Raw genomic sequence first — 15,216 nt, forward strand, 5'->3', positions numbered from 1 at the left:
AAAGGATTGCATTCAATGTATATGAAATGCTATTGAATTTTCTTCTTTCATTATATAAAATGTGATGAGAAAACATGCATATACATACATAAAACTTCTTTGTCACCATTCAGGATTAGATAACTCTTTCTCACTAGCTTATTCATTCATGTTCATGGTGAAATGGGAAACAAATGAAATGACAGTGCCTAAGCAGGATGGGGACATTTATAAATGAAAAGAGACTATCTATTTTGTCTATTCTGACTTGCTTTACTTTGAATTATTTTGTTTTTAAAAAAATTTGCCAAGTCCTAATACTTGATTGTAACAAGTTACTCCCTTAATTAAATTTTTAAAATTTTTGAAAAATCTCTATTTGAAGTCAAATTATTGATAAAAGAATTGAGTTTTTCAAACTATCTGTTCTTTAGAGTATTCTAGAGTCAGTCAGTTACTGTCTTATGACAGAGAGAAGCTTTCTAGTTATTCTTAAACTTTTTCCTCCACTGCCCTAGGAAAGCTTTGGAGACATCTTTGTGTTCTTTATTTTTTTCTCCACTTTAGGAAAATATAGGCCCTCCCTTTTATAGTTAAGTGCTACTCCTGAATAACTTTTAGGCCTACCTTTTAATGTCATGATGAATCTTGAAATTAGAGGAGGAAATATACATGTAAATTCCAAGAGTTGAAGAAGCTGAATTCACTCCATTTATATATACATTTTGTGACTTAACTGCCACCCAACCATGTAACTCTGCAGGACTCTGGAGCTCTAGGCTCTAGAACCCCTCTCAGGACATCATTGTCATCTTACTGGGAATCCTAATGGCAAGTTTCAGGAATATTGCCCTAAGACCTTCATTCTTGGAAAATATATTTGGTTAAATTGTAAGAGATGATAGAAAATTCCCTTGAAATATATGTTTTAGATTTCTGGAGAAATTGGTTATGATAGCTCCTAACAGTTCATTACCTCCACTTAACTTTTGTTAATCATCTTTGCTTAAATGAAAAGTTAAGATATGAAAGACTAAATATTTTTCTAGTTCAGATAACTGCATATGCTATCTTAAGATGAACACACTTTTTTTTAGAAATTAAAATAAGTTTAAAATGGATGTGTTAAAAAGTCTTTAAAAAAAAAAACCTTAACTTTTTCCTGTAGGATCCTGGTGACTGGGTGAAAATTCATCACTTAGAGTACATGGATGGAGGAATACTGGACCCAGATGATATATTGGCAGATGTTGTTGAAGACAAAGATAAGGTAGATGGCTATATTAAAATTATTCTTCTAAAATTATACTTTTTTGAGGAACTGAAATGCTTTTAATAAATCTTCCATCATTTATTATTTTTATCTGTTCAGGATCACCTGAAAAAATCAAAATTTTTCTTCAAATTTGGAGAATCATAGGCAAAATTTGGAATTCAGTAATGGTGTTCTCATTACTGGATACATTCTGAAGTGTTTCTTCAGTGCCTTGATGATACATATAATAGAGAATAATAACAATAGCTATCCCAAATATCTGTGAATGGTATGATAATTATAATCATTGCTATAAGACAGCTGTCTTTTTGGTCATCCTACCAAATATCTAGTTAAACTAAAGAATTTGAAGTTTGAGCATAGTTTATACTATGCTATAGTACAGAGCATGTCATAATGGAGGAGGAGGGTCTAAGGAGGGCTTCCTCTAATATTCATTTTTAAGGTTGCTAGTTCAAATAATTGTTGACCAAAAGCATAATTCTGCTTAATATATTATTTTTCTTGAAGATCTGAGATAATTCAGTAACTTCCAAACTTCGTGTCTCATGAATTTTACCTTTTGGAAGAAAATGCACAGTAGATCACAACGATATGACAAAATAAGGATTATTCTCAACAAGTAATATAGAGTAAAGGGAGAAGGATGAGAAAAGACAGTCATCAACAGAGCTCAGCTAGAGTCAACCAAGAATCATTTAGTAAGCACCTTCATTGTGTACCTGTCTAGACATATCTGACAGATAAGTCCTGCTAATCATTGTCCATCACTGTCTTCAAAGTCAGTGCTAGAGACAGGAAATGGACCTGTGATTTCCTTGGTATAGGAAGTTCCTAAGTAAGAATTTTGACTATTTAGAGACTAGCACCTACTTCTAATGCTTCTTGTATTCTGCATCTCTTGACGAATTTGCAGTTGTTTGAAAATGCCTGTGTTTTGTTTTTGGTTAAGTAATTTTACATGACATCATGGAATACTGGAGGGATCAATGAATGTAATTAGACAATCTAGGTTCAGATCCTGGCCCTGTTGGTATGTAACCCATGTAACTTATGGCAAGTTACTTTATCTTTCTTGGCTGCAATTTCCCCATTTCTACAATGCAAATGATTTGGACTAGCTGCTTTATAAGACCTCTTGTTTAAATCCTACTATCCCATATTTTTATTTTCCTTTCAATTAGACTTGAAATCCCTGATAGACATAGAATTTCTATATCGTTTGTTAATAGTCATTATTTTGTCACATAATCGTAATCTACTGTTCATTTCTGTTTAATTGTTAAACATGTGTTTGTCTTGTCTCTCCCAATTGGTTGTTCTTGGAAGATAAGGACTTTATGTTAGATTTGTTTTTCCCTACCTTAAGTACTTAGTATTGTGTTTTATACATAGTGAGTACTTAGTGAATACATGAGTGAATGGGTTCTTCCCTTTTCCCACCTTTTTACCTGCCCATGGATATTGGATGCTCTTTGCCATTCAGCTGGCTGCACGATTTCCTTTCTATTCTCCCCAGAAATGTTTTTCCTTTTGCCTTAATTTAACTTGCCCTCTCTTTGTTTGAAGAGAACTTCCTGTCTTCATTTCTTAGTTATCATGCATATGTTGTTTCCCTCCCCATAAATCTCACTGTTGATCAGTATTATGAGATAATTAATTTAAAGAGATAGAAGTATATTTGAATTTACCATCTTCATTTATAGACAGCTCTCCATTACAGAATGAAATGGTTATAAAGACAGAGCTAGAGAAATCGTGTGTTACTATAGTATAATTTCTTGTAGAGTATTTTTTTTTTAACTTGCACAGCTAAATTTTTAGCTATAGGCTTTCTATTATGACAAAGAAATAAGTTTATACGGAGCCATTGTTTTAACAGGATCTCACCTATTGCACTAAATGAGATTCAGAAGTTGAAATATTCACATAGAAATTCTGCCACCCTTTTTTAACTTGAGCCTTTTGCACTCTTTAGTAGCAAAATGTGATTTGTACCTGGGGTTGTTTTCAGAAGAAATTAGAGTTGATGGTAGCAAGTCTATTTCTGTTTGCTTTTTCCTTTTTCAAAAATGTATGAATTTTTTTGATGCTTTCAAATTAATAAGAAAGATCATATTTTTTTACATATTTTATCAAATTACCTGTATTTTCCATAAGGCCACCTTCTCATTTTAACAAGAGGTTTCTGTCATATAATTTGCTTTAGTAATAACAATGAAAGTGACATTTATATAATGTTTTAATGAAAGCCATTTTACATGTATTATATCATTTGATCATCATAAGATTTTTATTAAGATGGATTATAAGTCAAAACATGATTTATGCAACAAAAAGCAGCATAGTCTGTAGTAGATAGAACACTGGATTTGGATCCAGGAAGACCTGATTTTGAATCCCCATTTTATGGATGAAGAGAATAAATTTAGGTGGTATTCAAACCCATGTCTTCCTTACTCCAACTCCACTGCTCTATTCACTGTATATCATGCTGCATTTTAGTGCATATTTCATGTGTTTTGACCTGTATTCTGTCTTAACTAATGCTTGTAGTCTTGATGAGATGATGATTTTTTGAAGACTACTTGTAGACATAAAGTTGATCAGTATATGTATCTTGACTTGGACTTTTTTTTGAGGTGTGCAGGTTTAAAAAGCCTCTTCATTTAAACTTGTTGATTGTATTTCTTTCCAAAGATGTGTGAAAGTGAAGAGGCAAGGAACAAGCAGATAAGACTTAAAATCTGAACAGTGATAAGAGATGAAACTGGAAAAGAATTGTTACATTGCTAAATTCTTTCTGTCTCTTCTTCATTGTGTTCAAACTTTGCACATCCATGGCCTTCTAGAAACTGGCAAGGATTTTTAAAAACCTTAGGATCTTGAATTGAAGGAAGGAAAAGAAAATGTGAAAAGCAATGAAACAACTTGTGGAAGTGACCCTGGGGCAGATTCCTGGGCGTGCCTGCACTTCCTGCCTAGTGCCCTTCTCCCTTTCCCTAGCATCCCTGATTTTGCTTAAATGTTTCCACTTCACGTTTTTGTATTCCTGTATAGTTATGCCCATTAGAGATTAAGGTAAGGAACAACTTTTCAGAAAAGTTACCATTAGAGGATTATCAGTAATTTGTACAATAATATGAATTAGTTTAATCAGATTGCTTTAGTCCTAACATCTAGCTAAACAATTTCCTGCATTGAGGAAATGAAAGTTTTGATTGAAAAGGTGTATCATTTTGGAACAGCTTGAAGTGAGGCTAAGACTGCCCTGGTAAGGATTAGTGACTTTTATTAAGTACTTATTATAGTCCAGGCACTGTGTTAGCCTCTGGTAACACAAATACAAAGAATGAAACAGTCCTTACTCTTAAGAGATTGTGTTCTAATGGGGGAGATGACAAGGACTTCAAATGACAATAAATACAAAGTTGAAGTACCAGGTAGTTTGGGAAGGATGATACTAGCGTTTAGGGGCTTTTGGAAGAGCTTCATGTGGAAGGTTGTGTGCTCGAACTGTCTTGAAAGGAATAGAGGGATTCTGTGGGGCAAAGGTGAAGAGGGAGCGTGTTCCAAGTATGTGTGAGGGAAGAGTTAATGCAAAGGCTTCAACAGGGAGATGGTGTATTGTGTGTGAGGCAGAGAGAAAAGGCAAGGACAGATTCTGGATTGGGGAAGGAGGAGTAATGCTCACAGAGGCTAGACAGATGTACTGTGGCCAGGTTAAGGATTTTAGGAGCTAAACAGACAAGTTTCTTTTTGATCCAATGCCACTTACATTTGAGTAGGAAAATAACATGGCCAGGTCTGTGATTAAGAAAAATACCTTTGGCAGCTGTATATAAGGTAGACCAGAATAGGGAAAAACTTGAGGAAAAGAGACTGGATATGAGACTCTTGAAATAATTTAGGCAAAAAGTGATGACATCCTGAAATAAAGTGGTAGCTATGTAAGTAGAGATAAGAAATCAAATGTGAGTGATGCTATGGAGATAGAAACAGGAAGATTTGGTAGCTGGCGGTATACTCACACATACATACACACATATATTCACATACACATACATACGTATATGCAATACGTACATAGACATACACATCCATAGACTCAGTATTTGTGTGTGTGCACGCTGAGTTACAAATCAGGGGGACTGGAAGAATAGTTGTGCCTTTGGCAGAAGTAGGGAATTTTGTAAGAGGGATTGGTTTAGGGAAGATATATTTAGTTCTGTTTTGGACATGTTGAATTTGTGAAGTTTCTGGTACCTCCAGCTTGAAATGTCCAATAGGAAGCTGTTAGCATGGGACTAAAGCTCAGGGGAGAGACCTATGGTTGTTTAGATAGCTCTAAGGACCATCTGCAGAGAGATGATAATTAAACCCATGGAAGTTGATAAAATCCCAACGGGAAACATTAGAGAGAGAAGAAAAGTGGTTCTTGGACAGAGCCTTGGGGATCTAGGTCATGTAGATCTAGGTCAGGTGTCAAGGAGATTCAAGCGCAAATCTGGCCTCAGACACTAGATATGTGACCTAGGCAAGTCCCTTAACTTCTGCCTACCCTAGTTTCCTTGTCTGTAAAATGGGGATAATAATAGCACTACTTCTCAGGGTTGTTGTGAGGATAAAGTGAATTGTTTTTAAAGTACTTCGCAAACCTCAAAACACTATCTAAATACTAGCTGTTGTGATTGGGTTTTTTTGTTATTATTATCATCTCAAAGTTGGTGGGTGTGATACAGATGATCAGTTAGCAAAAGAGACCGAGAAGATGCCATATGATAGGCAAGAAGCTATACTAAGGGACTTAGTATCCTTCTCTCTAGGCCTACATTATTCTTAGGCTTTTTTCAGAGTGTGAGAAGCTACCATAATGCCAGAGACATATTTTTCCTATTTTGACATTGTGTTTTGATGTGGCTTTGTGCCTAGGAGTGGGGAAGTGTAAACTCTTTTCCTTGTCATAGAAATTACAGTGTGCTTCTTGATGTCTTTCTCCCTGACCTCAGTACTTGGTCAACTACTTTATGCATTCTATAAACTATTCAGGACAAACCTGGGATCTTAGTCACTCATATATAGGATTGTTTGAAGGATGCTACCTTTTGCCATTTGTTGTGCTTTTTATATTAACTTACTGTGCATTTATGTCTTGTTTCTCTAGACTAGATTGTAAACTCTGGGTTTAATGAACATGTCATATTCTCCACAAGGTTTTGCTTACAGTAGGCACTTAATATATATTTCTTGATTGACTAATCTAAAAATGTGCAACCTTCTTGATTCCTAATTTGAGGGAAATCATATTCAATGAGATTTGACATGCATTTTTTTTGTGTGCAGCAGAGTTTAACAAAATTCCCTTTATTAGCTAAAGGAACCATGTGAAGTTCATTCATTTGTCAGTTGTGAAAGAGTTGAGCACAAAGGTAGCTAAAAAGATTTGTTTGAAAAGGCTGATGCTTGTCATTTCTTGTATATGACAGTGGGAGATAAATATTTACCTGCCTGCAAATGAGTTTGAACTGATCTTGTAGCAGGAGGGCAATTGTTGGATCACTATGTGTTCCATTAATATGAAAAAAGTGATAAATGTCCATGGAATGTAGAGTGGATTCCTTTTCACCACCCCTCACTTCTCCCAAAATCGTGGGAGAACATGGACAATAGTTACAGGATGGGCAAGCATGAATGGGTTACAATCTGCATCCTTACATCACAGGTCCATTTGAGCAATATCATGAGTACTGATGCTAATTGATATTATTTTTTAAATTTTGTTTTTCTGGCTTTTTGGAAGTTTTTTGTTTGTTTTTGAGTAGTGGTTTTGGCTTGTCTTGTAGAAATAACCATGCCATGATTTAGCAAATAAACAGAGTGAAATTGTTATTAATAGGAATAGCCAGCTTCTGTACATTGTTTTATGAAAGACAAAATACTTAACATGCATGTTGGTCCAGCTGTAAACAAGAGGGTACAAAGGCAAAACACAGCTCCTGTCTTTAGTGAGCTTATGATCTAATAGGAGAGACCATAAAGCAAGCTGGTATGGACAGACTAGCTGTGTGCAGGATAAATAAGAAGTAATTGACACAGGGAAGGCTCCAGAATTAAGAAAGATTGGGAAAGGCTTCCTCTAGAAGGCGGGATTTTAGTAGGAATTTGAAGAAAGTAAGGGAAGTCTATAGATGGAGATGAGACACTTAATATTTGTTTACTGTTTCATCTTCAGTTTCAGCATTTGCCATGTTTTGTGCCTTTATATTTTTGGTTTTAAAAGTTAAATTTTGATGATTGATATTATCATCTTATTATATTGTGTTTTATTAACTTTATTAGGGGCTGAAAACTATGTATTGTAAATACATTTATAATTTCTGCTATTTATAGTAGGTTTGAGAAAAGAGAGGCAATAAAATTTGCTTGAGGATTTCCCTTCAAAAGTAAACCACACCTCCCTTAAGGACAGTCTAATCTCTATAGTTTAGCATTACAAGTTGCCATTTGGATAAATATTTTTGTAAAATGAAATCCCAGAATGTACATAGTAATAATAATTTAAAATGAGGAATGTTTTGCATTGGAAATATTAGATTTGGAATAATGGTAAGTATTTAGTGATAGAATGCATTTAAAAATGGAAATTGGAAATGGAAATTGGTTTGTAGCTTGAGTGTATTAGTAACCAAAAGATGTCTTGTTCCTGAACAGTGACTGGTTGCTAAGCACCCTCTGTTGCCCTCTAGTGGGACCCACAAATAGCTAGAAACCTACAAAGTAGTTCTTGAACTATTTGAATTTCTACTAGCTGTCATTCTAAAATAGAGAATTTTACTGTATTTTAAAAGTAAGACTCCGACTCGGAGAATTGTTCAATAAAATCAGGAATGTAAATTTTGATCAATGGTTGTCCTGTCAAAGAAGGTCATTCTAGCAAAGCCAGTGTTTGTCCATGCTCATGAATCTTTTGTGAAGTGCTTGAAACAAGAGCTTTGGGTTAATAAAACACCTTGGTTTGTTAAATTCCATTCCCGCCACCCAAGTTTCAGGTTGAATAGGCAGTTAACTGGTCTTGATGGAGCGTGGCTGTTTTTATTAAACATGTATTTAAATATTTTCTGAGTTCTCTGGAAGGAAAAATTATATTATGAGGTACTAAAAACAGGAATAAATTTTTTAAATGTTCTGAACTTAAAAACAACAACAGCATTTTTTAGCAAGGCTACCATAAGCAGATAAAGCTACTATTTAAAGCTGCAGCTCTTAGGCAATAACGAATAGGTAGGATTTTTTTTTTTTAAATTTTTAATGGATCTTCATGCAGTGTGGGCTTGTAACTGGTGCCAGTGGTGTTAGTGAAAGTGAGAACTACAGGGTTTAGAACTTATGGGAGTGATAAGTGTGGCAGTCTCTAAGGGTTTCTTTATTAATCAGGGAAGAATCTGCAATGCAGACACCTCTGGCACCTACATCAATTTTTTTTCCATATTGTTATCTACCTCCACAGCTGTTTATAGAATCAGATTCTGAGAGCTAGAGAGGACCTCAGAGATGATCTAATCTAACCTTTTATACGTAGGGGGGAAACTGAGGCCTGGAAAGGTTAAGTGACTCCCTGTCTGCAGGGCTGTTCTCTCCTGAGCCCCAACCAGTCATCTGTCCAGCTACTTCATGGCCATTTCCTTTAGATGGCCTGTGTTCCTTGTATTCAATAGTTCTAAAATTGAATTCTTCATTTTATCCTACTCTAGTCTTCTGGTCTTTTCCTTCCCAAACTACCATGTTTCTGTTATAATCATGGCCCATTTTTTCCCCAGACGCAGAATCTTAGTCCTTTCTTCTCTTTGTTCTCATATCCAGTTAAGTTTTTTAATTCACTCTTCAAAAATCTTTTTATATCAATCCTTTGTTTTCTATTCCCATTGCTACTATGGGTTAATTAGATTAGTTATTTAGATTAATTTAGATTAGTTAATTAATATTAGTTAGATTAATTATCTTCCTAGACCTAGACTACTGCAATAGGAACAGAACTAGTTTTTTTGCCTTTATTTCCCCCATTCTCAGGGTTATGCACCTTATGATTATGCTTATGATGATGCACCTAATTAATGGTAGACCTGGTACTTGAACTCAGGTTTTCTGATGCCTGACTACATTTTCGGCTACTCCGCATTGATCCCTTTAAGATATTTTGCACGAAGTCAGAGCTCAGTAAATATTTGTTGCTTTTATTTTTGAGCCAATTAATACCAGGATCAAAGCAACAACCCAGTCTCCTGTCTTAATCCAGGATTTATTTTACTATGCCTCATTTCCCCCACTATATTACTCTTCTTTCAAAAAGTTTTTATATTAGGAAATGTGGACACATTTCTACCCTAGAGGGACATTTTGATATCCATATTTTTGAGAACATGATATTAAAGGCAAAGAAAAATGAGAAGTAAATGAGAGGTAAAATAATAACCTAGATAAAAAAGTATTTAGTATATCACTAGTATCAAATTTTCTGTCTGAGATGCCTTTTGAGATTAGCATATTTATTAATGTAGTTGGCAATTATTCCAGGAAGTGGCTTGTTTAGGGGTTTTCCCCTTTTGTAGCACAAAAATATCACTAGCGGGTGGAAAGGAAAGATTGATAAAAGTAGAGTATGCCTTAAATTAGCTGGGAATTAGAATGAACAAATTACTTTTTTAAAACAAAAGTATTATTGATGCATTAAAAATTATTTATTTTATTCTGAACTTAAGAAGTAAAAGAAGCATTTCCATAACGTAGTAGAATAGAAAAAAAGATGCTTGTACATGAAATTGCAAATCTATTATGTGCAACCTTTTTTTCCGTCACCCTCATCCAAAAGATGTCTACCATTAAACACAAATATATATTATATATGTATATGTAGATATACACACATATTTTTTGTATATGTATGTATATATGCAAAATTCTTATATACCTACTTTTATTTATCACTTCTTTCTCTGGATGCAGATAATGTCTTCATGTATCAATTGGTGTTAATTTGATCGTTTATAATAGTCAAATTGATTTAGTCACTCTAAGTTGTACTTCAAACAGTATTGTTATTGTATACAGCATCGTCTTGGTTCTGCTTATTTCTCTCTTCATTATTTCATGCAAATCTAATCATGTTTTTCTAAGATTATTAAGGTCATCATTTCTTATAGCATCACAATCATGTGCCACATCTTGTTCAGCTGTTTCCCAGTTGATGGGCAGAGTAGACACAATTTATAGAAGCAAATAAATATAGTAACCCTTGCACTTGACAAATACAAAAGCTTAAGTTTTTTTTAAAAATCTATTTATTTTTAGTTTTCAACATTCATTTTTGTAAGATTTTGAGTTCTAAATTTTCTCCTCCTTCCTCCCCTCTGCCTCCCCAAGATGGTGTGCAATCTGATATAGGCTATGCATATACATTCATATTAAATATATTTTCATATTAAAAACTTAAATTTTTCAGGTAAAATTTCATTATTTGGCAAAAGTTGTTAGGAATACTGGAAAATAGTCTGGCAGAAACTAGGCATAGACTAACATCTTACACCATTTACCAAGACAAGATCAAACTGGATGTTCAAGCTAGCTATAAAGAGATATTACAAGGAAATCTGAAGAACATGTACTATATTACCTATCAGACTTATGATAAATGAACAATTTATGAATAAACAAGAGACAGAGCAGCATGAGGCATAAAAATGGAAAATTTCAGTTATATTAAATTAAAAAGATTTTGTACAAATAAATAAATATATTCAAAATTAGAAGGAAATCAGAAAATTGGGGGGAATTTTATAAACAGATTCTCAGATAAAGGTGTCATATCTCAAATATACAAAGAACTCTGTCAAATGCATAAGAATACAAATCATTCCCTGTTTGAGAAATGGTCAAAGGATATGAGTAGGCAGCTTTCAGATGAAGAAATCAAAATGATTTGTAGTCATGAAAAAATGCTCCAAATCATTATTGATTAGGAAAATGCAAATTAAAACAACCTTGAGATATCATTTTATACCTATCAGATTGGCTAAAATAGTTGAAAGGGAAAGCAACAAATGTTGGAGGGGATGTGGAAAAACTGGGACACTAACTCACTGTTGGTGGGACTGTGAACTGAGCCAACCATTTTGGAGAATGATCTGGAATTATGCCCAAAGAATGATTATACTGCCCATACACTTTGACCCAGCAATACCACTACTAGGTCTGCTTCCCAAGATGATTAGGGAAAAAAAAATAAAAGAACCTATGTGTTCTAGAATATTTGTATAGCATCTCTCTTTGTTGTGGCAAAGAACTGAGCATTGATGCTTTTTTTTTTTTTAAAGTTTTACATCCAGTTCTCTTCTTTGTAACATAGAAAAACAATTGAACCAAAAAAAAGAAATAGAAAAAAATGGTTCTATCCACTGCATTTGACAGTGTATGTGACAGTCAGCACCCGTAATCCTCTCCATCTCACTACTGTTTAGAGGAGGGAAGGATGTCTTTTCTTTGGTCTTTGAGTTTAATCTGAATTCTGACCTCTTTAGTGTTTTAGTTTCTATTGTTATCATGTACGTATTGTTCTCTTGACTTTGCTTTCTTTTTTCTGCCTTAGTTTATGTATGTCTTTCTGTGCTTCCCTGAATTCCACATATTTATCATTTCTTAGGAAAACTACACATTTATGAAATGTAAGTAACCAATGACCTAACATGGGTAGGTAGGGAACACCAAATTTGGAATAATTCATTCATAAAAATGAATGTTGTGAATATTCCTTTCATTAGTTATAAATATAATTTATAAATAAATAACCCATTTACAGTATTTTATCCATAGTGTTGTAACTCCAGCTCTGCTGATATAATCCTAGGATATAATCACAGATGACTCCCTCTACATTGTCTCTGTATTATGTTGTCATGTTGTATAATGGTCCAATTCTGCCCACAGTTCCCTTTCCCATTAGTTTCTGTTGAAGGAATTGGGCATGTTTGGAAAACAGATCTATGAAGATTCCATTGGGGTTAGCTGGGAGGGAAGAATGCTAACAAAGGTGCCTTTTCTTCTTGACATTCCTTTCTTCCTCCCTCCATAATCCCAAGTTACACAGGGCTTAGGTGGGAAGATTGCCAGCAGTGGTACCTCTTTCCTTTAACCCCTGGACTACTGTCCCGTGGGAGCTTGATGGAAAGATACCTAAGGGAACGCTTTGACCTCTCTTCTTTGACTCCATCGGGTGGTTGGGTAGCAAGAATTAAAATAGCTTTCAGATGACATATTCAATTGGGTGATCTGGGAATCACCAGCTTTCCAGTGAGATGGAAAAACACTTGACCTTCCCATCCATCCTGACAATCTGCTTTCCAGATCCCTGGGCACAGTCGTTTGACCTACTGATATACCTTAAGCATCCCTGGGCCTTGACATCTATCCCTGAGTGGAACCCTTAGCGCTCCTGCACCCTATATGTACTTCAGTGAGCTTTTTGGTATATATATATTTTTCCATAGAATTTGAGCTACTCAAGAACTAGAAATACCTAGTTTTTCCTGTTTGTATCCCCAGTACCTAGCACATTCCTTGGCACTTAGTATGAACGTCATGATATTTTTCAGTCATCCATTAATTTCCTGCCCCTGAGTTATAATGAATGCATTTTTTAAATGACCATTTTGAAGTTTAAATTTCTGTTGGAAGGGAGAACTTGAGTCTCCAGAGAGTCTGTGGGTTTGTAATTGGGTAATAGCTAACATTTATATGGTGCTTTAGGTTTTCAGAATGCTTCTTCAGTACTGTTTCATTTCATCCTTACAGCCACCCTGCAAGGTCTGAGGTTAGTATGAACTCAGGTCTTCCCCTCTCCACGTCTAGTGATTTCTTCACTCCTCTGCATAGCTGCCATTTGGACAAAAGGCAATGAATACAAAAAGCTGGGAGCATTTTAGAACGGCTACCCTTTTGGGGGAAAAAAAAACCCAATTAAGTGGACTAGCCTATCTACAGTATGATTCCCTCCCCTGAAATATCTTCTTTCACTATGATTTTTTAAAACTTTTTTTGTGGTAATATGAAATTTGATTAATTAGATATTTGTGGTAAGCATCTTTTAAAATTATAAATACCTCTGCGAAGGTTAAGGGACTGAATGAAACAGTCATTTGCATATCAGTATGAATTAATTCAATAACATTGCTTTACCCTTAAACTCTTAACTGAGATCATTGTAGAAATGGTATTTACTTAGAAATAAGGGGCAGATAGTAAGAAGGAAAGTAACTTTGAAGCATGGAGAACTTTGAGGAATAACCTATTTTGCTCTATTCTCAAAAATGAAGGATGCTTTATTGAAGGGTTAGAGACCAAGTAAGAGATATCAGCAGGTGTGACAGAAGGACAGAAGTGGAGAGGGTGTGTGTGTGTGTGTGTGTGTGTGTGTGTGTGTGTGTGTGTGTGTGTGTGTGTGTGTGTGTGTGTGTGTGTGTGTAAGAAAGACATTTTTTGCCTTTTTAAAAAAAATTCTCTTATGGTCAGACGTCCATCAGAAATGGTGGAAGAAATTCTTTTTTTCTATCTTTTTCCACATGAACTCACTTTAGAATTTAATTAATAATAAAAGCATACTTTTGCCACATTAGGAGAATAATATGATTTGGGCACTAGACTTTGAAGCTCACCATCATTCTTAAAATAGTTTCCATGGGTAAATGGGTTCCAAATTCCGAATTAACTGACTGACAAACTGAGAATACAATTTCTTCTAAAGTTTTGGATTATAAACAGATGAAACGTATTGATCCATTCTACTTCCCTTAAAATAAATTTTTTAACAATGCTTAAATTGTACCTTTGAAACTTATCAAAACCTCATTCCTACAATAACTTGCCCTTCATCAAATTGAGAGTTATTAGTGAGCATTGGAGAAGAAGACTACTTAACTTTCTGCTCACTTTTTTCTTTCTTTCCTTCTTTTGATTTTGCAGCTGAATTTGGAAAGATCGAGTTGCCTTTCTTTACCAGAGTAGGAGAAAGCTTCCCAGCATAGACCTTAATCAGAACTCTAAATGTAGAACTTATTCACGTACAATATCCTTGTTAACCTTACTTAACCTCTAGCCAGGAAATAAAGGAAATAACATACATTTATTCAGTACTTAACATTAAATAGGACAGGATGACCTGGAAATAAGATGATTTGAAATCACCTAAACACACACACACACACACACACACACAAACACAAACACACCCTGAAATATTTATTTTCATAGAAAGGAAAAGAATCACATTGTTTCAAAATTTTAAAAGAAATTTGTTCTTGAATTTGTAGGTTAAAGATTTTACACCATGCAGTTTTTTAATATGGATTTCTAATTTTCTTGTGTTTGGAGGAAGGACAGATATTTTGTCTAGAAAAGTGAAAGTGTATCTCATGGGACCTAATAGTTGAGTTCAAGTGTTTGAAGGGATATGTTAGGGAGGATTACACTTATTTAGCGTTTTTCACCAGAAGAGAAATAAAAATACTGAAGCAGGCTTCTGGCACAATCAGCAGTGTTTTGTAAATAGGGTTGTGCAACAGAACTACCCAACAATGGGTAAAACCTAACCAGTAAACTTCATTTGTAACAGGAAATTTCTGTGGGCCTCCTTTAAGCAAAGACCGAATGACTACTTCTCATGTCACAGAAGCATTTCTCCATGAAGTAGGGAGATAAGCTAGTTAATCTCTGCAGTTCTTTCTAACCTAACATACTATGATACCGCTACTCTGAGGCCAAGGAATAAAGTTGAATGTCTATAGGTCACTTCTCATCCTGTTTTCTTTGATTATCTGTAATTCTAATTTATTGGAAAGAATCTTCCCTATCAGCTTAATTTCTTTAAGTAACAGGGCAGACGTAATAGTCAACCTTTAATGTCAACATTCCCATGA

General features: G+C 34.6%; 1 protein-coding gene across 12 annotated transcripts in view; it reads left to right on the forward strand.

Moving 5' to 3' along the window:
* Positions 1–15,216, forward strand: part of PARD3B (par-3 family cell polarity regulator beta) — a 1,282,024-nt gene that overhangs the window by 158,066 nt on the left and 1,108,742 nt on the right. For 8 of the 12 annotated variants that reach the window (XM_072620099.1, XM_072620101.1, XM_072620095.1 and 5 more), the window contains exon 2: positions 1,148–1,249. The exons of 1 other annotated variant lie outside the window; for it this stretch is intronic. In XM_072620099.1, coding sequence (XP_072476200.1) covers positions 1,187–1,249 — 63 coding nt within the window. In that variant the 5' untranslated portion in view covers positions 1,148–1,186. Of the gene's footprint in view, positions 1–1,147; positions 1,250–15,216 lie in introns of those variants that run through there. 3 more of the 12 variants (XM_072620105.1, XM_072620107.1, XM_072620104.1) reach the window with 2 other exon arrangements.

Source organism: Notamacropus eugenii, chromosome 6, assembly GCF_028372415.1.
Source record: "Notamacropus eugenii isolate mMacEug1 chromosome 6, mMacEug1.pri_v2, whole genome shotgun sequence".
NCBI lineage: Eukaryota > Metazoa > Chordata > Mammalia > Diprotodontia > Macropodidae > Notamacropus > Notamacropus eugenii.